The sequence below is a fragment of the Acinonyx jubatus genome, chromosome D1 (genome assembly GCF_027475565.1).
Source record: "Acinonyx jubatus isolate Ajub_Pintada_27869175 chromosome D1, VMU_Ajub_asm_v1.0, whole genome shotgun sequence".
Taxonomy (NCBI): Eukaryota; Metazoa; Chordata; class Mammalia; order Carnivora; family Felidae; genus Acinonyx; species Acinonyx jubatus.
This window is the reverse complement of record NC_069390.1, coordinates 49,133,532-49,159,810: the sequence shown is the minus strand read 5'-3', so window position 1 is coordinate 49,159,810 and position 26,279 is coordinate 49,133,532. Positions and strand designations below refer to the sequence as shown.

The 26,279-nt window shown below is 47.8% G+C and overlaps 3 protein-coding genes and 2 non-coding genes across 14 annotated transcripts in view; 3 read left to right on the top strand and 2 right to left on the bottom strand.

The window, feature by feature from the left end:
- TRIM66 (tripartite motif containing 66) overlaps positions 1-3,884 on the bottom strand; it is a 57,101-nt gene extending 53,217 nt beyond the window's left edge. Inside the window, exon 1 of one of the 2 annotated variants that reach the window (XM_053203501.1) lies at positions 775-3,884. The gene's annotated coding sequence lies outside the window, so the exon portion shown is untranslated. The remainder of the gene's footprint in view (positions 1-774) is intronic. The other variant, XM_027073207.2, reaches the window with a different exon arrangement.
- RPL27A (ribosomal protein L27a) lies at positions 3,836-7,367 on the top strand. Its single transcript, XM_015084677.3, has 5 exons — positions 3,836-4,188; positions 4,583-4,646; positions 5,089-5,164; positions 5,838-6,012; positions 7,195-7,367. The coding sequence occupies exons 1-5, from the start codon at positions 4,186-4,188 to the stop codon at positions 7,321-7,323; spliced, it is 447 nt and encodes a 148-aa protein (XP_014940163.2). The 5' UTR covers positions 3,836-4,185; the 3' UTR covers positions 7,324-7,367.
- LOC113603533 (small nucleolar RNA SNORA3/SNORA45 family) lies at positions 5,344-5,473 on the top strand. The gene has a single exon (XR_003425128.1). It is a non-coding gene; the product is annotated as a small nucleolar RNA SNORA3/SNORA45 family (small nucleolar RNA).
- On the top strand, positions 6,943-7,073 carry LOC113603532 (small nucleolar RNA SNORA3/SNORA45 family). The gene has a single exon (XR_003425127.1). It is a non-coding gene; the product is annotated as a small nucleolar RNA SNORA3/SNORA45 family (small nucleolar RNA).
- Positions 7,368-13,526: 6,159 nt separating the features above from the next.
- Positions 13,527-26,279, bottom strand: part of DENND2B (DENN domain containing 2B) — a 177,425-nt gene continuing 164,672 nt past the window's right edge. For all 9 annotated transcript variants that reach the window (XM_027073196.2, XM_027073192.2, XM_027073195.2 and 6 more), the window contains 8 exons: positions 25,862-26,002; positions 22,044-22,192; positions 18,201-18,378; positions 17,860-17,901; positions 16,864-16,975; positions 15,867-16,106; positions 14,900-14,986; positions 13,527-14,276 (listed from right to left, as the gene is read on the bottom strand). In XM_027073196.2, coding sequence (XP_026928997.1) covers positions 14,242-14,276; positions 14,900-14,986; positions 15,867-16,106; positions 16,864-16,975; positions 17,860-17,901; positions 18,201-18,378; positions 22,044-22,192; positions 25,862-26,002 — 984 coding nt within the window. In that variant the 3' untranslated portion in view covers positions 13,527-14,241. The remainder of the gene's footprint in view (positions 14,277-14,899; positions 14,987-15,866; positions 16,107-16,863; positions 16,976-17,859; positions 17,902-18,200; positions 18,379-22,043; positions 22,193-25,861; positions 26,003-26,279) is intronic.

The following is a 26,279-nucleotide window of genomic DNA, read 5'->3' as shown; positions in this document are numbered from 1 at the left end:
AATGTCACGGTATTAAATGAAAAGCAGAATACAAAAGGATTTGTATGCATGATCATCAGCTTTGTAGATAGCTATGTCTCCAAGTAGACAAGAGCTGAAAGTAATATTCAGACATAAAAAAGCATTATAAAGTGTTATCATTTGAGATGTTTATACTTATATTTTTAAAGATTTTCTTTAATGTTTTACTGGATTTTCCATTACATGCTAATTTTAAAATCCTTTCTGAAATACATTAGGATTTCTGAGTTTTTCTAGAACTCTCACTTAAAAAGAACAGAAACCCTAGGGCGCCTGGGTGGCTTAATTGGTTGGGCGTCCAACTTTGGCTCGGGTCATGATCTCACAGCTCGTGAGTTGGAGCCCGCTTCGGGCTCTGTGATGACAGCTCAGAGCCTGGAGCCTGCTTCACATTCTGTGTTTCCCTCTTTCTGCCCCTCCCCCGCTCACACTCTGTCTCTCAAAAATAAACATTAAAAAAAAAAAAAAAGAACAGAAACCCTGGCTCTTTCCATCTTAAATTAACAATCCTTTACTTGAAAAAGGAAAGCAACATAATCTTTCCAAATGTCCAAACCTAAAGATGGAGAGCAAGAAAACAAGGTTGGATCTACCCAGGCTGTTGTTGCCATGTGAAGGACTGCTAAGGAACTCAGGAACCCAGAGAGGAGAAAAAGAAAAGGGGACCACCAGAGCCCTCTTCAGGGTGGGGTGTGTTCATAAGGTTCCCTAGAGAAAGGCGTGGGTTCCAGAAAAGGTCAGCACCACATTTACCTGTCTCGCCAGGCTGCTGTCTGGCATCATCTCCCTTCTGCTCATTTCATAGATATTTTCTGAGGCCCTGACTCTCTGAGGGAGCCCATATGCCTGAGATGTCACAAGACCACACTCTACTTCAGAAGAGATGTCACAGAGAAGCAGGCCTCTCAGAGGTCATGTCTCAGCACTTTCCGTGTGCCTGGTGGAGAGGGACAGGTTACCTAATGCCTAATGTCTGGATGCTACTCAACTTTGCAGATACAGAACTTGCTGTCTCAGAGCTGGTCAGCCTAGGGAAACTGACCCACATTGACAAACCACACATGAGCCCTTAGGAATGAAAGGGAACCTGCTAGAAACCAGAGCCAGACAATCACCCAGGGAATTCCCTCCACCATGATAGAACCATCAATGAGAAGAATGTTAGGTGAACGCAGAACCCAACACAGAGTGCTGGTCCACTCGGAGAATTTCCATTCAGATGGATGGCCTGAGGGATAGGATATAGCTCCTCTATAACCAAAGAACCTGGCAAAACTATCCAGAAGCAGTGCCAATTACCCAGAACCCTACCTATACCCCCTGAACAGTATTTGTCCTGGCTCTAGGCCCTCCTCACAAGACACTTGATGGTTACCTTTCATTCCCAAAGCTCTGCCCAGCTTACCTCCATTCACAGACCATGTTCCCAAGGGTAGTTTCCAGGTAGCTCAGTTCATCCCTTGTGCACTTTCTGGCCAACTTCAATGTCAAATACAGGGTGATCTCTTCTTAGACCTTGCCCCCGACTCTCAAGACCCCTGTTTCTGCTGGCCACAGGTAGTATGTGATTGAGGACTGAAGGAGTGATGAAGACCATAATGCTGTGAGGTCAGAGAGGGAGTGGTCACTGAGGTAAAAACAGATCTGGAAAGAGAAGACTAAAGGCTAGGTAGGCCCAGGCTCTGTATCTTGGCAGCTCTGTAGCCACCGGTAAGTCATTCAAACTTCTGTGCCTCAATTCTTTCATTCTCATTCATAAAATGGAGCTGGTAGTGTTGACCTCTCAGGCAGAAGCAATTTGTAAGATTGCAAGATGTATTTGGTTATTATCACTCTGGACTGGAGTGTTCTGGGAAGAAGCAGAATATAAGGTGGGCCCTAAACGTTGAGGGAGATTCAGGATATCTGTTCAGGAATAAGATGAGCAGTATAGGCATGAGAAATGGCACCAGCACAGGCAAAAAGGTAGAATGTATGTAGCAAGTTTGGCTACAGTAGAAAGCTGGTATAAGAGGAAAAGCTGAGGTTGGTTTGGAAAGGCACATAGGCCTTTCTGTAGGTAATAGGGAGCTACCCAACTTTTTGATCAAGTAAGTGAAAGGATGAAAGTTATGTTTTGGGAAGATTAACCTGGCAGAGGTGTGAAGGATGAAGGGACTGGAGGAGGGTTAGAATGCAAGCAGGGTGCCACAGGAGGATGCTGAACTCAGGATAAGAGACATGATGAGGGTCTTAATGAAGGCAGTGTCATGGGGGCTTGAAAGGAGGAAGCAGATCTGAGATAGAGAACAAACGGATATGGTGACAGTGTATTAGAGGAAAAGAAGGCTCGGGAACAATTTTCAGGTGTCCATGACATCACTATTTAAGTGGACATGAGCACCACTCACCAAGATACAGTATAAAGGAGAAGGCACCGGTGAGAAAGGAAAATTGAAGTCTTTGAATATGTTTCCTTAGTTTGTCTGTAGAATGTCCAAGGAATAATAATCAGAAATTAAGTAAACACATGAGTGTGGAGCTCAGCAATAACATTGTGAATTGAAGCCACCCAAAATAAATTCACCCAAGAAGACTGTGTATTGTGAAAAGATAAAGAGCAAGAACCGGAGGGTGAAAAATATCACTACTTGAATGGTGCATAAAATTAGAAGAAACTGAAAAGGCTGTGAAGTGGCCAGAGAGACAAGAAGAAGGCAAGAATTTCTATAAAGAAGTGAAAGAGATAAAGTACAACAGAGAGAAGTGGTATGAGGAATAGGAAGAGTCCATTCAACTGGTATTTAATTGATGCTTCGAAAAAGAGCAATTTCATTGAAGTAGTGTAGCTGAGGGCTAGATTACAGTGGATTAAACAATGAATGGGAAATGAACAAATGGACAGAATTTGTAGACATCGCTTTTGGGGGGCTTGGCTGTAAAGGAAAAAGCCAGGGTAGCAGGTAGAAGACAGTCAGGGAGAATTTAGGATATTTAGCTAAAATATATTTTAGCTGACAGGAATGGGGCAGGGAAAATAAATACACACACAGAGTAATTGAAAGAATGGGATTTCGAACACTGATTGAGACTCGAAAGAGGGCTCTTCCAGTTAGTGAAGACAGGGAGGTGAGAGTAGTTACATTCGGTCACTTAATAATTTGTTGAACATGCACTACATGCCAGGAACTGGGAGTGCATGGATAAAAGAAAATATTCCTGAGCCATTAAGGAATTTGGTCTAGTACGGAAGACAAATGTGGATCAAGAATTATATAAGAGCTATGTACTTGATTGTGTGAGGGCACAAGTGGGGAAAGTAAGCAACAATGATTGAATGGGTCAGAGAAGTTTCACAGGAAAAGAGACACTTGCACTGGGTCTAAGTGAACAGGGATTCTCTAGTCCAGGAGAGGAGGTCACGGCCATGTCAACTAGGTTCAGGTGAAAATTCAAACTGGGTGGTTAGAAAAAGTGTTTACAGAGTCTGTATAAAAAGGACCATAAAGCAACCAGGTATACTGGTGCCTGAAGTATATCAGATTGTTCAATCTGTGGAGGCCCAGAAGATAGCACAAGGGCAAAGGAGGAATTAAGACCGAACGCCTCCCTGGAGTGTAGGTCAGCAGGTGCCGGTGGGTGGTGGAGACATCTAGTGAAAGACTCCAAAGGTAGCAGAGCGAGACACCGGTAAGCACGCTGAGGATCAAATAGCGTCTCGCGAATCCTCACTGCGGCTGGGAGACAAGAGAGCAACCGCTACCGCCAGGGCCGAGCAGACCGCAAGAACGGAGCGAGACGCGTTGGACGACTCAGAACTGGGGCGTCTGACGGGTACGGTGGCCTAGTCGGGTTCCAGGGCCAAGTCACCGCGACAGCTTGGACCACACAGCGCCCCAAGCGCCGGATTCCGCGAAAGCTCTCAGCTTCAGAGCCAGAGCGAGAGAAGGTAGCGACCAGCACGACTCCCACACGTCAGGGCCACTGGTATTTCCTGGAGAGGACCAGGACACCCCGCAGAAAGAAGCAGGGGCCAGCCTTGTAGTCACGCGAGACCCGCGAGACCCAAGAGGCCCCGCCCAAGGCCGGGTCTCCCTGGCCGGAAGTGAGTCTCATTGGCTCCGCCTCCGTTGTCAGTACCGCGAGATTTCGCGGAGCCCTCCCTCTTTCTTCTGGGCCGCCGACATGGTAGGTGCTTATTTTCGTGCTTCCCCGTTGTTGCTGGTTCAGGCCGCGAGCTGCACTCGCGTTGCACCCCAACCACCCACCCCTCACCTTAGCCCGGTCTCCCAGGCCGCGCATGGCAGGCCTCAGCGCAGGGTGCCCGGCAGGGGCCTGGGACCTTGGTGCCGCGTGCTCCGCTCGGAGTTTGGGTCTCTGAGACACGCGGGCCGGCGCGCTTGGGCGCCGCCCTGATGAGGCCGCTTGTCCCCAGGCCAGTTCGTAATATCAACTTTGCTGAATGTGCTACAAAGCAGATCTTAATTCCCCAGGCCTACAGACGCCTCGCAGACGGGCAAGTTGGCCCCCTGCCACACCTACCTCCCTTTGGCCTTAATACCAAGCACCTTTTTTCATACAGCCATCCAGACTGAGAAAGACCCGGAAACTTCGGGGCCACGTGAGCCATGGCCACGGCCGCATTGGTAAGTGCCGGCGTCCCATCCCGGTCTGCTTTGAACTCCCTGTCGGGTCCTTAGCTAGCCAGGAAGTAGGTAGGGTAGAAGTGGGTTAGCTTTGTGTGGTCATTCGGATTAAGTTTGAATGTTAGCTGTTTTTTTCTTTCCCCTGTGAGAATTCTCACCAGTACTCCATTTTTAGGGAATTTCACATCATTTGGAGGAATGAATGAAAACTGGGGCAAAGTGTTGAATTGATTGAAGGCATGGAGCACTGTGGATAGTGCCGTGATGTGGAACACTGCATAGAGATGTTTCACCTGGAGTTTTGAAGGAATAGCAATGCTTAGAGAGGTATTGTAGACTGGGAACAAGATAAGTAGAGATGCAGAAATGTGGGGAAATGGTTTTGGGAGAAGAATTGAGGGGCTGGTGAGGGTATGTTAACTGTAACTTTGTATTCTTTCAGGCAAGCACCGGAAGCACCCAGGAGGCCGGGGTAATGCTGGTGGCATGCATCACCACAGGATCAACTTTGACAAATAGTGAGTGCCTCTTAGCTGTACTGTACTTTTCACTGGCACTGGCAGTCTGCATTTAGGGGCAGAGGGCTGCCCTAGAACACCTTTAATGGGAAGCAAGCCTCTTACCACTCAAAAGCCTTGTCTGTTCCTGGCTTTTACCTTTCACCAGGTTACCATTTGATGTGAACTGAGAACTTGTCATCGAGGCTAGAGTCACGCTTGGGTATCAGCTATTGCCTTGGTGTGCTAGAGTCCTCGAAGAGTAATTGCTGACCTTATTCACTGGCTGTGACCCTCATGGCATAGTCAGTCACCGGGTTAGTGACATGCATCAGATTAACCTGTATACCTGTTAGATTCACTTATTCCCCCAAATTTGCTTAGAAAACCTCTATTCTAAGAATGTGTTGATTTTCCATAATATGCTGTCAAGTGAGCTGGAAGACCTTTAGTTTTGGCACTGCCTCTTACTTTCTAAGTGACTTCTGGTTCCATGAAATAAGGGTAGTTTTTTACTCCTGAACATCTTTGGAGGCTTTTCTTAAAGATTTGTTTTAATTCAGCAATGAATGGGGTACCTGCTATTTCACTATAATCCACCAGTGAACAATTTACACTATAACCGAGGGAGATGGACAGTGAGGATGGTAAACGTCACTAAAGGGAGATCATTAAAGTGCCCGTCTCTTCCCAGTCATCCAGGTTACTTTGGAAAAGTTGGTATGAGGCATTACCACTTAAAAAGGAACCAGAGCTTCTGCCCAACTGTTAACCTTGATAAACTGTGGACCTTGGTCAGTGAGCAGACACGGGTAAATGCTGCCAAAAACAAGACTGGAGCTGCTCCTATCATTGATGTGGTGCGATCGGTGAGTGAATATTTGTTACCTTTATATGGTCCTTGCGTCTTAAAATTCTTCGTAATCTAATCTACTTGATCTCCTGCCTGGAATCCATACCCAGTTATCTACTAGACAGTTCCACCTTTTTTTTTTTTTTTTTTTTTTAAATGTGTATTTTGAGAGCAAGAGATTACTTGCATGCAGGAGTGGGGAGCGGCAGAGAGAGAATTCTGATGCGAGGCTCAATTCCACAAACTATGAGATCGTGACCTGAGCCGAAATAAAGAGTTGGACACTTGACCGACTAAGCCACCCAGGTGCCCTCAGACTGGTCCACCTCTTGATAGAATTGTCACAGCTAACTCACCAAAATTGAGCTCAATTGTGATTCAAGCAAAACATTGGAAGAATAATAATCTTTCCAGTCCCTCATTCATACAAGTACTTGTATTTGTTCTTTCTTGAATGTTTTTCCAATCCATAATTTCATTCCCACTGTTGCCCTGATTTGTACAGGTTTGCATTTCTGGCCTGAGCTTTTGGCAGTATGTTAACTCAACTGGCTCTGGTCTGCTTACATGAGGCACAGCTCTTGAATCTTTATTCGCCTTACAGAATAAAGTCCTAATATGTTTGGTTGTTATTTAAGGAGCTACATTATCTGAAGAGATTCCCACCCACACCCCAAAACACTGATGATGACAAAGGATTTTTGTATATCTTTTTGGAGCTCTGGGCGTAGCATCAGCTCCCATGGGTGTGGAGGTATTCTAAATCTTAAGGGGGCTTTCAATTAAGTTTTAAATCCCTTTTCCCTGTGTAACATCACTTGAGCAATTTTCATTGTCAGGACTTCTTGGAATACTGCTGGGAATGTGGTTTTCCCTTTCTTTTTTTTTTCTTTTTCTTTTTTTGTTGTTAATCAGCTAGTAATTGGAGAGGGGAGTTTGTGCTTTGCCTGAGGCTAGAGTCACATCCTGACACATCTCTTGTCCTGGTGTGCTAGAGTCCTCAGAGAGAATCCACTGGTCTTGATTCACTGGCGAGGGCATTCTGTGCCCCCGGTAGTGCCCAGATCAGAAACATGCCCTCCCAGTTCCTAGATGGAGCAGATTGGCAGACATCTTTCTTTATACACATCAGGGAGTTGGTACCTGCAATGGTGTGTGTTATAAACTCTTTTTTTTTTCTTTTTCCCAATCTCTCCAGGGCTACTACAAAGTATTGGGAAAGGGAAAGCTCCCCAAACAGCCTGTCATCGTGAAGGCCAAATTCTTCAGTAGAAGAGCTGAGGAGAAGATTAAGGGTGTGGGGGGAGCCTGTGTCCTGGTAGCCTGAAGCCACATGGAGAGAGGTTCATTAAATACTAACAACTGCTTTTCTCTTCTGGTCTGGGTGTAAGTTCTTTAGCACCCCTACCTCTCTTACCTGTACATTTGAAAGCTACATAACAGATCCAGGAGTAAGGGTATGAGGGCCTGAGCTCCTTTGCCAACTCAGAAAATGTGTAAGAGATAGCACCAGTACTTAAAAGGACTTGGCCCATTACCTACCTTGAACATTTATAAAGTGAGAATATTTGTTGATAGCATATTTGTGTATCTTAGAGTTGAAAGGCCTGTTTTGCATTGTATACTCTGAAAATACAGTGAGTGGGAGAATACCCTTAACTGTCATGCATGGCTCACAGGGGGGAGATTCGGGATTTTTGTGTGTGGAGGGGTTTGTTTTGTTTTGTTTTGAAGTCAGCTGTACACCCAGTGTGGGGGCTTTAACTCATAACCCAGAGATCAAGTTGCATGCACTAGTGACTGAGCCAGGCACCCGGAAAGAGGAAGACTCAGTTTGATAGGCACATTTTAAATAGTGAACAATGTGTTAGAATTGAAGCAATTGTGAAAGATGTAATTCTTGAAACTAAAGTTTTTCCTCCTTGGCTCCCTCATCTTGTACCACACTGTTCTAGTCATAACCAAAATCTTGAAATGGGGCCTACCAATCTGAATGTTAAGTGCACCAGGGCTTTTACACATCAGAGTGGTTTGGAATCTAGAAAGCCTGTGTCCTTGTGCAGAGGAGTCGTAATGTTCAAAGAAATACATCATGAGATATTAATGATTCTGGTCTGAAATGTACCTAGTATAGAATTTGGGAAATCCTAAAAGCCAGAAGCTGGAATCAGGTGAGGATTTTGCAGACCCTCAAACATAAGGAAGCATAGGGGAGCAAACTTTGTGGATTTGGTTAAGAAAAGTGCCAGGAAGGCTTTCCTCCCTTGTACAAACAACTTTATCATTTGGATTTGCTTCTTTGTAATAGTCCTGATGAAGATAAAACCCATGGGTTTTCCCATAGTGTACCTATAAAATGGAAGCTGAGGCCATCAGTTTAAACAGGTTATAGTTGATAAGAGTAATGTTTAATTGATTCCAAATAGACACTGAAGATCCAAAGATGTATAAATACAGTATCTTAAAAGATTGAGATGAAGTTTGAGATTGCAGTCCAAACCATAACAGCTGTGGTGGCTTAAGTTTAGTCCAGTTTTCTCATCTTTAAAATTGAGGATTGTGTGGATTAAGTAAAATGGAAGGCTTTACTAAACCTTTTTGACAGGGAAGCAGACAAGAAAAGCCCCTTGGTCTGATTAAGTCAAGGCAAAATGATCAAAGCAGAGGAAAGAGCATACATGCTTACCAACTTGGAAAAGTTAAGCAAGTGTTAGGTGGGCAATAAGCATTCAAGGGAGAATGTAGTTAGGGAGTGGGAGAACCAAGGAAATGGGAATGAGAAAACAAAGTAGGATTCACAAGACCCAATGGACAGGACTTGGTGATTGGGTGAATTGGGGTAGGGCTGACCAGCAAAATGGTTAAGCCTCGACAGGTTGGGTTTAGTGAAAGATAGATGAAAATTAGTTCTTAATAGCCAGGGTCTTTCTTGGAAATTCATTATTTGTACCATGTAGCCTCACTGTCCATAAACAGGATGGGGTTGAGTGGGATAATACTCCTTCCAATCCTGCTGTAAATGGACATCCTGAACGTGAAAGTCCCTCAGCTATTTTAAGTCGAAGACAGTTGAGGTACCAGACCATGTATCTGGCCTGGGAAGGGCAGGGTCAGTTGCCTGGTTCATTTACTCAAGCATCTACAACTAACAAGTTGGCAGACGCTTTGATTTTTTTTTGCAGGTGTTAATGCCAAGGAAGCTAAGTGACCAATGAAAAGCCATACGTTCATGTTCCAAGCAGACCTGTAGTGACCATTTGGTTCATTTGATGGGACCAAATGCAAACATTACGCTGTGACTTTGTTTCAGTTGAGTGCAAGGTACCACTGCTTAGATTAACAATGGTCCACGCGGAGGTAACAAAATGTTGAAACTGCCAAGCTTTGAGCCTGCCCTGTAGGCACAGAGGCCCCTACTGCTAGGTCTCTAGTAGCTGATACATGTATATAGAGTTAACGCCCTCCCATACATGGGGAACAGAATTTTGTCAGGTACCCCTGTAACTCCCATTTCCTTAAACCATTCGTTTACCTATTCAAATTGTGAAAAACAGTGTTACCAAGCACATAAGGTTAACAGCTAAATTTTCCATAAGCTTGAATTGCCAAGGAGATAACTTCCGGCCTAAGGTACGTGTGCTTTAAATATATTTTTATTCAAACCTCGAGGCTGTAGCTATAACAAGCCTTGTTGGCAATAACGGCCACATAATTGCAAAATGGGACCCCGTTATCAAAATCTGCTAAAAAGAATTGTTTTAAATTCAAATACGTGCCTTCTGGCTGGGTACGCTCAGCGTCTACATCCGCCTCCACTGGAAGGGAGGCTACGGGGATGACAGCCAGAGACCTGCAGAGGTTGGCACTCCCGTGCCTACCCTCACGGGCGTACACCGCCCTACCTTGGCTACGCCGTCATTCAACACCCATGTTAGGCAGCTCTACTCCTTCAGCCCCTGAGAACTACTTCCGGAGTGTGTGAGGTTCTGGTTCCGGGGTCACGTTGACCTTTACCACTCCTACGGCCGGAAGCCCTTTCGGCGTCTGCTCAGTTTCAGTGCTCAGCCAGTTCCGGCAGGGGGCGGGGGCGGGCAGCGCTGCGTCGCGCGGCCGGGAGACTTATCCCTGCAAGGCCGGGGTGGGGGAGTGGGCCCCTCCAGGGGGGGGGGCCAGCTAACCTCACAGCGCTTTAGATCCTGCTTCGGCCTCACTTGCGTTAACATGGCCTTTATACACGTTAGAAGGGGAATTTCCAAACTTCTCAGAATTAGTTTCAGTTTTCAAAAAGATGAGCGCCGGCTATGTTCAAGTTGTTTTGGGTACCTGCTTGTACACACGCGGGAATATTCTGGAAGAACATAAAACTGAGCCGGCATTTCCTCATGAACTTTGGGAGAGATGTATGTTTTGGTAGCTTGAGTTTCTTGCTTAGCCAAATGCATATTATTTACATATTAAAAGGCAATATAAATGGACAGAAAATAATTTGAAAGCTACCAATAGCTTGCCAGTACTGAAAAGTAATATTTTCTCTTGGTCTAGAGTTTTCATGACCTTTTATGTGATACCCACCACCACCTGCATAGGCAAATAAACCTAAGATGTTTTGTAATGCATACCACCACATTATCTGGCTCAATAATTTTGTGTATCATCCTTAAAAGTGTTAAAGCATTCATTATGCTTCATTCTGGCTCTTTGTTTTACTTATATTCCCACTTTAAGTTTTTTTTAAAAAATAGTTTATGTATCTTTATAAATAAGTCATTTTGGGTACAAGGTAAGTTACAAGTCTACATGGGAAATAAAGGGTATTATTTTTTAACAAAAATATAACTGAGCTGTGATTATAATCAGAGTGATTTTTTTAGGTCTCTAATTTCACACACCATTTGATGTGAGCCAGAGTTGGAATAATACTCTTTTCCAGGGGCACTTCTTCAAAATACTGCCCTTAAGCCCACACTCCTCTCCTCATTTTTGACACTACTGCTTACAGAGCATGGTTACTTAGTAAAGAAAGAGAGAGAGAGGGAAAATAAGCATTTAAAGATATAATGGGGCAGCCTGCCCTGCTCTACCATACTGATTGAGGAGAAAACCCTGGACCTTTTTAAACTCCAGAATAGAGGGCTGACACTCCACAGATATTGGGGCTTCTGGTAAAGGAGACAGCACTGTATTACCCCTGAGCAACGGACCCAGGGTTGTCAGAAAGGCACTATTTAAGGACATTTGTTCTCAATGGTGTCAATACCATCCTTTAGGGGGTGCAATTTGGAAATAAATGGGGAGGGAAGTTTTTGTCACAGGGAGGGGAAGCAACCAAGCATAGTGCTAAATGTCCTGCCATGTATGGGGTTGATTCCAAACAACAAAGAAAATTTTAGTTTAGATCATTTTACACGTAATAAACTTTTTGTTCCAGTTCATATACTTCTCAGCTTTCCAGGATTTCAAATGCTGTTTAAGTCAATGGAAGGTCGTACTGGGTTTTCTTCAGAATACTACCAAAAGTTGTTCAACTCTCTTAGTACGTACTCAGTAGAATCTGAGTTACTAATACAAAACACTTTTCTCTGTCTGCATGTGTAGCTACTGCGTTCACAGTAACTCTATGTATAGGTGTGAGCATCTGACCTCACTGTGTCTTCTAAGTGTATCTGTGCCCAAGCATTTACATATTTAAATACATGTTAAAACAAAATACTTTTATTTATCCCTATTTATATTAAAGTTAAGATGTGTTTAGGTAGGTTATATTATCTATGAATTTCATTTCAAGATAGTAAAGGGTAGAGTTAAGAGTATTTGCTATAGAAAAGTAGTGTTGGATGGTGATAGGGTTGAGAACCATCTGTTTAGGGGTCAAGAGACCATGTAAAACAGAGCTTAGAAAGAAGTCCTGACCACTTTTTGGGGAGCCTGGGTGGCTCAGTCAGTTGAGTGTCCGACTTCAGCTCAGGTCATGATCTCACAGTTCATGAGTTTGAGCCCCGTGTCGGGCTCTGTGCTGACAGCTCGGAGCCTGGAGCCTGCTTCCGATTCTGTGTCTCCCCCTTTCTGCCCCTCCCCTGCTCATGCTCTCTCTCTCTCTCTCAAAAATAAATAAACATTAAAAAAAATTTTTTTTTTAAAAAGAAGGTCTGACCACTTTTTGTCAACCCCACACCAGATCCCCTGGTCACACCCTCCTCTACATTCCCCCCAGAAATTTCTGTGTCTTGCCCATAATACTCACCATATGGACCTTTGCAGCCTAACCAGAGGCATCATGTGCCAGTACTGATTATCTGAATTAGGATGAGAACTGTGGCCATCGTAGGAGGAAGGAATCCTTTGGGTTAATCTTAGGTATCTTAAAATTTTAAAGATATATAAAAGTTTCAAATTTTCTAAAAAAAACATTTATACCTATATATCATGTGATCTGATCACGTCTTGAGGGTTCTTTGAAATCACGTTAAAAAAGAGGAAATAAGAGAAGGAAAGAAGGAGCACCTTTTGGAAATTATTATTATATTGTTAAAGAATCCATTTCTATGACTATCATGAAGCCAAGGACGGTAACTACACTGGACTCTGGACTTTATGGTTATAAGCATTTTTCTCTCTATACCTGGAAGATGCCAAAGCCAACTATACAGTAGGCTTTTTCTGAGAAGACAACTTTGTCTTCCCAGAAGACAAACCCGCTACTTTGCTTTATGAGGCAGTTAGCAACCTCAAGCCACAGACAGGTTGGGACCTGTGCAGACATCAGTGGAAACAGGGAGAAGGGAAGGGACTCAGGGTAGGGTTTTGTCTCCTGTTTAAGTAGGCCAGGGTGGAAGGAGAAAAAAGCTCTACTCCTTGGTTCAAATCCTGCCAGACCCAAACCAAATTCCAGTGAAAAGAATTCCAGCTGAATGCCTCATCTTGGCAATTTTCAAGGTCTCTACTCTGCGAAAGCGTTGGGTGGGTGGAAAGCCTAAGCCGCCTATATTTCCCACCCTGTTTCTCTTCTTGCTTTTCCATGAAATGTAGCAGAAATTTCTGCATGCAAACCTCGGGTTCCAACAGGAAAAACTAGTCACAGAATGACAGAAGAGCTGTAGGCAACAGACCAGAGCTATGAGCAAGCCTGGGTTGGCTTTTGCTGAGTTTCACCCCACCAATATCAGGATACTCAATCATATCTTAAGGGCTTCATACTAAATAGGAAAATGTTAAGATTCACCTAACAGTGGGGCCAAAAGCACTGAGCATTCTTTGCATCAGTGGGAACATGCACAGAGAGTCTGAACAGTTGGGTTACTGAAGAGGAAAGGTGAACAAGAACGATGACTAGGTATCTTCTAAGACCAGTCACACAGTTCAAGCTAGAGAACTTGATTTCAGGGGAGGTAAGTGACTCACACTAAAGCTAAACTCTTAATGAGGTACTCAACTCCCTACATGATGGTGTTTCATTCCTGATTGGCCTATCTCAGCCCTTCCCCCAGGAGAGAGAACTCTAGATAATGAATAAAGCCAAGGAACACATAGGGCTCTGGGCCCAAACAACTGTACACTGTTTATTGAGAACACCCGTAGATGGTGGGAAGGAGGGATGCCCTGTACCGCATCATGGCCACCACAGACTGGGAGCTGGGCCCAGAGATCACTGGCACAGCTGGGGGGTGGAGGGGTGGGCTTCCCATGACTCACTGACCATCACAAAGGTAGGAGGAACAAGAGAAGGCCAGACCTGAGAGCCTGGTACCATACTGCAAATGGGGATTGATTGGCCTTTGCCTTTCAAAAACAGAGGGTCAGGGGAGGGGACTACTAGAAAAAAATAGAAACTCTAAGATTAAAAAAAAAAAAAAAAAGTCCTGTACAGAACAAGACAGCATCTGCACTCCAGGGCCCAAGACTGGCAGCAGGGACCTCAGGCAGGCAGGCCAGGAGCCTCCAGGGAAAGATCAGTGGTTCGGCTGAGACAGTCAGCTGCACATAATTGGCTAGTCGCCAGCACCCAGCCCCTTGGGAATATACAAATATTTACCAGATTCTCTTTGCTTGTTACAAAAAGAGATAAGAAAGCTTACAGCAGATTATTTACAAACAGTATCCTGGGATATCGTGAAGGCAGAGGTGGGCTGGCTTGGAAGGTGGGGTCTGTGGGGGCAGAGCAGCCACAGTTGGCCCAGAGGGTCCCAAGCTGGCCCCCTCCACAGGCTCCAGGCTCTGCAAGGCACTGGACTCTTACTGGGAAAGGGGCTTAATTCTTCTTGTGGAGGAACTTCATTTTGTTGCCTGTGGGTCAGAGAGGGCAAGAGTGAGAATGTTTCATTATCAATTCTTCCAATAGCCCTAACCCTCCCTCTCAGTGGGAGACAGGATTAGAAAGACTGGACTTCAGCTGTGACAGAGCTGATTCAGGGCATTGAAAATATGCTAGAGCTCTAATTAGGGCACTGGTATCAATCACTGTGGGGCTATATGGGCAAGCTATTTAGCTTCTTTGGCCCCAATTTCCCTTTAAACTGAGACATTCTATGATTCCATGATTTCATTGGCTGAGCTCTTTCAAGGGAGTGGAGGTTTTCAGAGAGGACACTCTAGCACCTCGACTTCTGTAGACTCCTTTATGGCCTAGAGAAAAGCTCCCTGCCCCTAACATCCTCATATTCACTCAGGAAGGAGTACACTGAAAAAGACCTGATTTATGTAGGGATCTGTGGTTTCTCCTGGTTCTGCAGTTTGGTAAATGTGGTAAATGGTCTTGGAGCACTGGGCTGGGAACCTCTTCGCCAGGGGATCTCTTACTGTTCGGTCTACAGCCCCAATATAAATATCCAATGATGGTACTGGTTTAGAGAAGTTTGGACACAGCCTTCTTGCTGAACACCCATCTCATCAGTGACCATGCTTCTTACCCAAACCTCGGAGAAACTTATTCATCCCACTCTGTTCAGTGTCTGGGAGTTCCTCTAAATACTGCTCCACTCGCTGCTCAAAGAGGCCTGGGAAAGAGGAGGAACAGGGAAGAGAACAGTCATTGCAGGGAGGAAAGAGGAGGCCTATTGGAGGGGATCATGGGCACAGATCCCCAAAACGGAGAAACTGAAGATCTGCAATTATAATTTATGGCAGCATCTTGTTAGAATTCAGACTGTTTCATTGGAACTATAATTAATGACATCTCACTGTGTTCATTGCTGAAGCAAGAAGCCCTCAGTACCTTGGCTCCCAGTGCACATCCCTGGCCCTGAACTGTATTCCATAAGGCAAAGATGCCATTCCTGATTTCAGAACTGGGCACCTTCTCTAGTTGCTCTTAAATCACTCTACTATGTTGTTCCAAAAGATTTGTTAGACTAAATGGGCAGTAGTAGTGGATAGAAGAAATAACAACCCTGAGGTTAGACAGAAAGATCTTGATGAGATTTTATAAAAAAGGTCCTAGAGTGAGCTGAACCCCTGAACGGCAGCTGCCACCAACCTCAGACAGAAAGCTAGCTCAATCTTCTTCAAGGGCTTTTCCAACCTGTGATTCTCAGAACCCCCAAAATTGCTCAGTCTTGTCTTTTTCTCTGAATAAGAAAGGCATCTGAGGAGGGGATGGGCAACCAATGGCATGCCACTCTTGGGTAGAGAGGAGTCCTACTCTCTAACCACGTGGCTCCAGCCTGCGCACAGTCTTGTGACAGCATCTACTGGGACAGGAGCAGAAGAGAGCTCCCTTGGCAGTTTCTATGAGAAGAAAGGAATGTTAGGAGGACTGGCCCTCGCTGATGATACCGAAGAGTTTCCATCACAGTACCTAACTATTCAGCCCTGTAGTAGCAGAAAACGTAGAGGAGAGGGCCCATAGCCCCCAACCCCAAGCTCTTCTGGCCTTACCCTTTGCACGACACTTTCTTAGCTCCCTGTCTTGGATGAAGCCAGCAAACATCTGAGACTCCATAAAAACCTCCAAAAAACGGCGGATGCTCTTGGAGGCCACAGACTTGCGGAAGGCTTCTCGCTGAAAGGCCCTCTCCCCCTTCTCACTCTGGGTCAGGAAGAGGGAGTAGTGCCCAACAGTCTCCACAAAGAACCGGATAAACACCTCTGACACCAGCCCATTGAGGGTATTACATTCTGGAAGAGAAAAGATAATCTTTGAGGTTCAGGTCAAGAATCTGTAATCTCCAACCTGCAACCCCACCCTCCAGCTGGTTTTGTTTCCCTCTCTCCCAAGAGAACTTCCAGCCAGAACCACTTATCTGTTTTTGAAACCTTATCTCTTGTGCTCCTGGACTTGTAACTAGCCCCTGAGCTGGAAGATCAGAAATGATTGTCTGAACATGGAAGTTGGCAAATATTCACAAGTGAATGAGAGTGGAAATCAGAGACCAGAGGATCTCTTTCCCCACACTCCTCACCCTTGGTGGTTTTCCTGGCTTCACAAGAAGAGGAAGTTACCTCCGTCTCCTGCAGGGGCTCAAGGCAAGGCCCCAGAGGGAGGAATAACTAGTTTTCTGTCAGCAAAAAGAGTCCTGTGGTTGCCACATGTCTTTGGGTTTTCCTTCTCAAACCTCCTGAGGTAGAGAAGAATTAGAGGGAAGAGGGTAGCTTTATAGCCTGGGCCTCGCTAGAAGCGCCCCCAGTGTTGTTTATGTTTCTTTGACAAGACACCACAATACTTCTCTCCCCTTAGTCCCATTATTCCCTGAGCCCACTGGTAGTGAGGCTAGAGATTTCTAGGCTAGACTGAGACCAAGGTCCTATATCTGAAGCCTCATCAACCAGAAGGGTCTGGTGTGTAGAAACAGGGTCCCAGTACCATGAAGCCCAGACCCAGAGCAGAGGGAGTCTGGGGGCAGAGCTGATCCTGCCCAGGGCAAGCCTCACTCACCATCATCAGAGTCACTGTCAGAGTCCTGGGAGATCAGTTCGTTCTTCCTCTCTAGAGCCTGCTCCAGAGCCGCCTGTAACTTCCTCGGTAACAGCGTGTCCTCATCATCCATCTATAGGAGAAGGAAAACACACAGTGATCATAATCACATCTGACACTGGCTGAGCACTTACTATATGCTAGGCCCTGTTTGAAGAACTTAAATATATAATTTTATTCATTCCTCCCAATAAACCTGATGCTGTTATCAACCTCATTTTATAATGAGAAGCTGAGCACAAAGAGAGGTTAAGAAACTTGTCCAAGGTCACACAGGTAAAAAGTGGTACAGTTGGTGGCATTCACTGGCCAGGACCAGTCAGGGGTTCCTCGCCCAGCACCCTGATCTCTAGTTCCAAAGTGGGAAGCAGAGCTGGTTCAGGGCAGGGAAACTGTGGCCCGGCCTGTGTCTCAGTTATAAGGCTAGGCTGTCCTTCCTGTTTCTGCAGTCTGGTTCCATGTCTGTCTGGACCTTGATGCCTGTACCCAGGAGTCACAGCTGTCAGTGGTGTGTAACATACTGTACATTCCCAGGGGGTACACCATGGGCTATGCTCCTTAGTGGAGAGCCAGACTAGCAAAGGCTTTTTGAACTTGACACGATGACTGCAAACTTTGACATTCCCTGGCATTTTCGGAGGCCTGGCCAAGACCATGCAGCTCAAAACTGGCAGAGCCAGAGCTCAAGTGTTTGGACTTCCAGGCCATGCTCTCCACACACCTACACTCCCATCACACTGGATAATCCCAACCAGAAATGCAGATCCTGTTGGGGTCAAGACTTCTCAGATCAGCCTCTCCCCGCCTTTGTCTATTCTGTGAATATGGAACCCAGAGAGCTCAACAAAGAGGCTACGAAAGTTAAGCAATGTGTGTAACAGTGCTGGGTGTTCTCCAGCCTGCATCAAACAAGCACCCACCCAGGGCAGGCCACATTCTGTGGTGTCCTGCTCTTACCTGTCGGATGAATCGGTCAGATCCCAGATTCACCATCAGTGCCTAAGAGAAAGAGTCATTAGTGGCAGTGATGCAAGGTGTGAGTCCCTGCAATGCCCTCCCCAGGCCTCCAGACCTCCTGGACTCCCAGAGTCAGACAATAGGAATAACTCCAGTCAGGGACAGACCACCCAGGGAGAAAGGATAAGAGCTGGGTAGAGAGGCCCAGAAGCCACAAGTGAGAGGATCCCAGTGGTCTTTCTCCCTTTTTCCCCCCTCCGCCCCTCCCTTCTGGGAGTTTCTGTTCCTTCTGTCCCTTCCTTCCTCCCCTCCTTGCCCAGCTGGCTCCCCAGGTGGCCCACCTCCTCCACAGGCAGCTCCTTTAGTTTGGGGAGGGAACTGGAGAGCAGGCCAACCAGGAAGGGTGTGGGACAGCAGACGATGTCAATCATGGAGGCCGGAAGGACAGGAATGAAGGTGTGCTGCCAGGAGAAGGGGTAGAGCAAGGCCACCACAGCATGGGAGCAGCTGGAGAGGGTACTGGTAGACAGACAGAGACAAAGCACCTGAACCCAGGCCCGGCACCTTCAGTGAAGGGGAATTAGAGCCTGCTATGGGTTCAAAACATCCTCTTATAGGTTAAACCTCCCAGTGCAACAAAAGTGCTAATGGAGTTCAGGTCTGGGTCTGCAGGCTGGTGAAGACCCCACATTCCCACCACTCAGGGCCTCAAGGACACTGGTACCACCCTCTGTGGGACTTGACCTAGGAACAGTGATTAAGGTATAGCAACACTTGAACACACAAAGGACTCACCTACATACCCCAAGGGCCACACTAATGTACAGATAGGCCTAACTTAGAGAGGGAGTATCAGCTCAAGCCAGGGAGTATGAGGATAAGGCAAGCAAGAGTTGATCACAAATTCATAATGTGGAAGAACTAGAAAGCCCTCATAGGTCATCTTATCAATTCCACATTTTACAGCTGGGGCCACGGATATGAAGGGTCAGTTTCATAAGTGGCCGACCTAGGACACAACCAGTTGTCCCATCTCCCAGTCCAGTGTTACTTGACTACTCTGCCCTCTATCCTAACCCCCCTCTCCCCAATTGCAAAAAGTGGTCTGACTGAGGACCCCTGACTGAGGTGAGGCACCTGGCACCATTCCACCAAGCTGAGAAAAGTGTCTGCTCCCACCTTTCCTCACCTAAGGTCTCAGTGGGGCCATCCCTCTCTCAGCCTAGAAGGGGCTCCAGGCCTCTAGACCCAGCAGCACTACAGGGCCGGCTATCAGAGCAGAATGACCAGTGCAAGACAGGGAGGAAGAGCTGTAGGGTGCTAGCTAGAAGGAAGTGTGTACTCCCCACGTGAAGGGCCGGTGTGGGGCACTGGTAAACACAGCAGATCCACCCGGCTTGAACAACCCATCTGTTGGGAGGAAAATCAAAGGCTCTCCCCAAGAGACCATATTATAGATGAGAAGGCAGAGGCCTGCAGTCAAGTTCAGTCTTAAACCTGACTTTCCCACTCTGACCCGCTGCCTCTATTGGTCCCACCTATTAGCCATAATAGACTCTACTTGATCAGATCCAGCAGGGATTCTCTCCCTTTCCTAATGCCCCACCAGTAGGAGAACACGGTTCAATCCATGACAGAAGCAAACCCCCTCTTACAGAAGGATCTTTGGATGTTCACAAGTATTTTGTCACCCAGTGCCTTGTCTGGCTCTCCTGCCACCCTATGGACACCTAAAATAGTGCTGGGCCTTGAGGAAGAGACCCAGGTGTCCTGACTCTGACAGCCCTTCCCTTGGGAACAACAGCTCCCCACATGGTGAGGAGAGCCATCCAGAAAAGATGTAGAAAAGGGCTGTCTCAGGGTGGAGGGACACACTGATCTCCACAATCCCCTCCAATGAGCCTGGGTCTTTGGAGGCAGAAGATTTTATATAACCCCTAGGGCTGATCACTGCAGATCCTGTGTATATACATAGTGCATCCCTCCCATATACTCAGACATAAAACTAGACCAGAGGGATAAAGGATTTGTGGAAAACCTAAAATGTGAGCAATGGAACATGAGCTGGCTGGACTTACTGAGCCCTGACCCAGTTCAGGCCTGCATGCCATCACTGGACTGCCTACCCTGCCCCTCTCCAGTCACAGGCAGACCCTGTGCATGATAGACATCTTTTCTAAGATCCAAGAGTGGCAGAACTTGAATGCTGAGCCAGGCAAAGAACAGAGCCTTGGGGTACTTTCCTTCCAGAATGGTGCAGGAATGTGCTCAGAGGCAGGGGCAGCCACAGAAGACAACAGCTCTATTCAGAGCCCTAGTGGAGCTGGGCTATGGGTGGGGGTGGCAAAGATGAGGCCCTGCCCTGAGTGAGGGAATGGAACCTTCAGGAAAAGAAACCTCAGGGTCCAGCCTTCATTAGGGACACCAAGCTCTGGCCAGAGCAGAACCTCACAGCTGGGCAGCCAGTGGCTTTGCTGATGGATAGTGAACCAGGGGACAGAGAGGTAGCAGATAGGGGCCCCATGGAGCTGCTGTACCTGGCTAGTTCCAGCTGCTGGGCTTGGTCCCTTCCTGAGGACCTGATGGGCCCACAAGATACAAAGAGCTGTGGGATAAAGAAACACTGAGACTGGGGCAGGAAGTGAGGGGCTGTTTTCATTTCTAAGGCTGGCCTTCTCTGGAAAAGTCAGCAGCCCTGGCATTTCCTCCTCTTCCTTCTCCTGGGCCAAGGGTGGGCCTGGCTTCCTGCCCCAGTGCCCTGTGAGGGCATTTAGGGGCCCCTTTCTCCAGCTCTCCTCAGTAGCCACTCACACAGACTGAAAGACCCCAGGGAGCCTGGGCCTACTGAGGACCAACCAGAAAGAGGATTTTCCTTTTCTCCCCCTCCTATTAGCACCTGGCACGTGGTATGGCACAAAGCAGGTAGGTTAACAAATGTCCAAATGACTGAATTAATTCTACCCATCTAAAGAAACCACTTCTTCCTGTGATGGATTCTTTGACCAAAAAAATACACAATGTGTTGCCAAGATCTCATCCTTTCCCTGCCTGTCCACTCCCCACACATACTCTATGGTTTAAATATTTGTGCCCAAAATTCCAATGCTGAAATCCAAAACCCAAATATGATAGTGTTAGGAGGTGGGGCCTTTGGGAGGTACTCAGGTCATGAGGGTGGGGCCCTCATGAATGGGATGCATGTCCTTATAAAACAGACCCATAGAGCTCCCTCGCCCCTTCCACCACATGAGGACACAGTGAGAAGGCATGAGCTGTGAACCAAGAAGCAGGCCCTCACCAGAACACAATCGCGTTGGTGCCCTGATCTTGGACGCCCAGACTTTAGAACTGAGAAATACATTTCTGTTGTTTACAAGCCACTCAGTCTGGTATTTTGTCACAGCAGCTTGAATGGACTGAGACATTTTCTTTTAAATCCTGACTGCCTAGAAGAGTTCAGCTCCTTCCACAACACCCCTCCCATGGCCACAACCAGATCTTGGCATCTAGAACTTCTCTACCTGTAAAATCATAAATGTCAACATTTCTGACCAAGACCTATGATCCAACCAGCTCTTTTCTTACTCACCCTAAACCAGCTGCCCTGCCTCACAGGCACCTCCTGTCTCTGGACATTTTTTCCCTTTCCTAGTTTGACTAGACAACCTTCCTGCAACCAGTCTCCTCCCCAGCACCCTCAGTGCCTCACCTTGTCCTTCTCCACAAATCCCCAAGTGCCTGGCCCTGAATCATGCCAATCAATTGTCCTCTGCAGGTGATGCCCTAACTGGTTCCTCCCTGGGGGGCTCAGCATTACTCCTCCTACCTCTAGTCAGTGCCCTTGGCCCTTCCTCACAGTGGTTCTGCCTAGAATTCATACCTCTCCTCAAACTCAGCATCCCACAGAGATGGCCTTGCCTGCCCTTTCAGAGGAAGTGCAGCCATCAGCCAGAAATCTCCTTACTCTACCTTTCTCCATAAAATGTATCTGTATCTGCACACTTGGCTGGGGCAAAAGAACAAATGTCCCACCTCTTCCCTCAGGCCAAGTCCTCCCTTGGGTTCTCAATCCTACCACACCAATACCACAGTAGCTGGCATATACCAGGGCTCGTAAATACATGTCAGATTAATTAGTGGATGTGCCTTCCCCCTCTTCTTCCCCTTACCCTGCTGGGCCCTACCTGAGCTTATCTGCCACAAAAATGACCCGACGCTCCAGCAGCAGCGAGGCAAAGATTCGGATGAGCTGGCGCACACTGAGACAGGTAAAGAGGCACTCAAAGTCCACATGCTCCAGCCGGGAGTCCATGGGCCGCCGCAGCTCTAACACCTGCAGGAGAGCAAGGGGGAAAGTGGGTCTAGGCAGGCCAGGTGGGTGTCACGCCGGGTCCTATACAAAGTGACAGGCTGGAGGTTTCTCTCCCCACCTTCCCTTTTCCAGGTCTCTAATCTACCCCACCATGCAGTAAGACCCAGTCTCTGTCTCCTCTCAGACCACAGTACTTAGACACCTATCCTCTGAGCACTGGGGCAAACTGGATGATGAAGGAGGCTCCAGAAGGAAGAAGTTGATGGGCCATCCATCAGGCTCTCAAGAAAAGGAGGAGAGGTGACTATTCTTACAGATAAGGAGAATGAGGGGACCACACAGCTTTATCTGTGGGGTACCCCCCGCCCCCTTGTCCATCTCCCCAAACAAAGGTCTTGGCATCCACGCTGACCAGCCCCACCACCAATCGCTGCTCCCCAGGCCCTAGAAAGAGCAGCATCTTTGTATCCCTGACTGCCACCTCTTGAAAGCCAATGCTAGTGTCCTTGTTGTCATGTCCTCTCCCTTTCCTGTTAGAGTTTCCTTCCAGAGGTCATGTTTGTCCTACCATTCTGGCCTCTATCTCTGCCAGCCTGTCTAATCTCTGTGCCAGTGACAAGGAAAACACAAGGAAAGGGCTGGCTATTCCACAACAGTGCCAGGAAGCAGGACTTTCTGTATCTGGGCCAGACCTAGCTGTCCTCCCTCCAGGGTGCTGCAAGGCCACTCCCAAGGTCACTGCTGTGGCACAGAAAGCCACTTCCCTGAGGGCAATCCAAAGGGTGAAGGATAGCAATTGACCCTAGCTGTGAGAGCAGGAGAAACTGCTGATGCCCAGGCCATGCCAAAGCAGATGTCACAGGGGCCTGCAGAGTCTCCTCAGTCTCTCAGCGCATGCAGGCAGCAAGGAGGTGCAGGCCTCCTGATAAGCAGGGTGAAAAATGAATTCCCTCTTAGATCCCCTTTAGAGCTCCATATCATCTCATGTATTTCTCAGGGTCTAAGCAAGGGAAGTTCAAAGTCCTAGCTCAGTACTCATCTCTCCAGGTCCCAGAGACCTGGCACAAGCTGCCCTAGCGATGGGTGCATGCTATCTTTCCCACTGGATGGTGAACTCCCAGAAGGCCAAGTGGTGAGCATGATGCCGCGCACACACAAGGAATCCCATACCACCGTTTCCCCAGAGGCCCCCGCACCCCACTTGTGCTTGCCCCACCCCAGAAGTCACAGTGACGCTCTCCCACGCCGCTCCACCCCCAGGAGTCTGCGTGCAGTCCAGCAGGCTCTGCTCTGCAGCGCAGCTTCACACTCCCACTACCCCAGGGGTCCCTCCAGGGTGTGAGAATGCACAAAAGCAGCTCATGGGGCCTGGGCCTCCTCTCACTCACCCCTGCCCTCGAGGGTCACAGTCCAGCGGGGCTGACTGAGTCTAAACAACCACAGCTGTGAGATTGGTGTCAGAACGGAGGAAGCTACGCTTCACATCTGTACGGGGGTCCAGAGGGCCCAGAGGAAGGGCGAGACCCCAGCTGAGACAGGAAGGGGTCAGGGCAGTGGCTCAGAGCACAAGATACTTCACTTGGGCCGTCTAATGAGCGAAGGGAAGAGTGTTCAAGGCAAAAGGAAGCAGGGTTCAGCGACAGTAAGCAATTCAAGTCAGAGTGCTGAGAAATGAGGCTGGTGAGGGTGGGGCCATCCCGAAGGGCTCCAGGCAGGCTGCTGGGATCTCCCATCAGGGCAAGGCTGGCCATCTTGCGCCAGACCCCTCAAGAAGCCTAAAGTCCCTCCAAACGAGGGTGGTTGAAAGGAGGCCAAGAGAAAGCCCTGAAATGGCATTTGCGCCACCGGCAGTACCCTGTGTTTCTACAGTCAGACCTCTCCCACTCTGCAGCAACTAAGCCATTTCTTCTTCCCTCTGCTAGAACCCAGCACCCGCCTCTCACTCTCAAATGGCCTTCTTTTCCATTTTGAGAAAAGTGAAGCCGCCAGAGGATAATCCAAAATCTATGAGCCATGGCCCTTCCTGCCAACCCACAAGGAAGTGCCTATTTCTCCTAATGAAAGTCAGTCCCTCTCCGGATCCCACAGCCCTGCCACCTCCTGGGCGACAGAGGGTCCTCTCCCTCCCTGCTTCTTTCACCTCTGCCTCAGCTGGGCCATTCCCACCAGCCTCAAGACAACCATCTGGAGCCCCCTTTCAACCACTGACTGTCCCCTTCCCTAGTTCTCTTCATCACCAAGCGTCTTGAAGAGATGTCCACGCAGTCTATTCCCACTTTCTCACTCCAATTCACTTCTCTACTCACTCCACTCAGGCGTCTGGGTCCCTGGGCCCGGCTCCACTGAAATCCACTCTTGTCATTGCCATTCCTCATGGCATCTTGCCATTCCTCACCCTGACCTCACCTGATCACCCCTTCCTTCTGGAGATGCCCCCTTCTTGGCTTCCAAGCCACGGCCTGCTATTCTTCCTGTCTTCTCACTCCTGAGGGTGGCTACTCTTCCGCTGCAGGACCCCTAAATGTTGGAGTTCCCCAGGGCTGAGGAGGATCTTCTCTCAGGTGCCTCACAGGTATCTTAAACAACACGTACAAGATCCACTTCCTCCTCTTCCTCTTCAGAGCCTGCTCCCCCTACAGGCAGCACTCCATCATCTACCCTGTCACTCAAGCGAGAAAGCTGGGAGTTAGCCTTAAAATCTCCCTAACATTTATTTCCACTCAAACTGGTCCTAATTCTAAAACACATCTCAACTCCACCTACTTCTCCTCATTCTTCTACCACACCTTAATCCTAGCTACTATCATCTCTTGCCTGTAATGCTATACAGGAGCTTAGCTGGTCTCCCTGTTTTCACTCCCATCCATTATCTCCATAGCAGCCAGAGTGAGCTTTTAAAAGAACATCTCAGATCTTATAACCCTGCTTTAGATGACATCCAAAATCCTCACCTTGGCCTAGCAGGCACACCGTGACGTGGCCCTTGCTTCCTATCACACCCTGCTCACCACCCTTTAGACCATCTCGACCTGTTTTCAGTTCCTTATCACTTTCCCAACATAAGCCTTTGCCCGCGCCGTTCCCTCTCTACCTGGAATAACCTCCCATCCACACCCTTCTCTTTCAGTCTCCCTCCTCCACTTCATTTAGCTGACTCTACTCACCTTAGTCGCTTCTTCAGAGGAGGCCTTCCCTAGCCCCCCAAACCTAAAGTAGATCCCCTGTTACACACTCTCACTCCTGTGCTTGCACTTGGCACTTAACACTTTAGAAACTGTCTATTTAAACGCGGGTGTATGTATTTACTATTGGTCTCTCCCACTAGGTTACAAACCCCACAAGCTCAGAGCTGTGTCCCACGTCAACTTCATGACTGCTCCCAGGTGTGGCGCGATCCCTGACTGTGAGAGAACATTACCAGGAAATCCCTGATGAATGAATTAAAGGAGGGCAGGTGGAATGCAGTGGAGTCCAAGCAGGTCAGGGAAGGCCCCCTTGCAGCTGCAGGGAGTTGGGCCCCAATTACAGTTCTGTCATTCACTTCTCCAGTCCCTACTGATTAGGTGCACACACATGGAGAGCAAGGAAGGGGCCATGCTCTGCCCCTCCTGGGGACTGCAGCATTGGCTCAGCAGGCCTTGCTCCAGCCCCCATCCATCGTGTGAAAGAAGAGGCAGCAGAAATCCCTACCTCATTGCCAGCACCTGGAAGAAATGTCTTCACTTTGATGGTCTTCCCCGGGGCAGGGAAGGGCGACTCCATGAGACTTCTCATGAAGGGATAGACCAAGGCGGCAGAGATCCCACGCCGGCGCTCCACCTCATCGAGGACCTGTGCCCACCACCAGCAGTCCAAAAAGGAAGGGTATCAGGGCACTGCCCTTTCCCTACCTCCTGGGCAGAGAAGAGGGTGGCCTGGCATCTGACCAGCTGGGGCCAAAAGCTGGGGAACAGGAGGACTGTCTCACCAGCAGATTTACACTCTACCCTTCCTGCTTCCCTTGCACTCAATGACTGCTCTGCTCATTAACTCATCCTTGCCTCACACCCAGGAGCTGGGCAAAGGAAACACCACTTGGGAGTTGGGTCCCTGGGCACTTTGCTTCCCC

Bases quoted from the DNA above. Each gene is read 5' to 3' on its own strand.
- RPL27A (XM_015084677.3), top strand. The intron at 4,647-5,088 runs GTAAGTGCCGGC...GTATTCTTTCAG, and splicing joins CCATGGCCACGGCCGCATTG to GCAAGCACCGGAAGCACCCA. The intron at 6,013-7,194 runs GTGAGTGAATAT...CAATCTCTCCAG, and splicing joins TCATTGATGTGGTGCGATCG to GGCTACTACAAAGTATTGGG.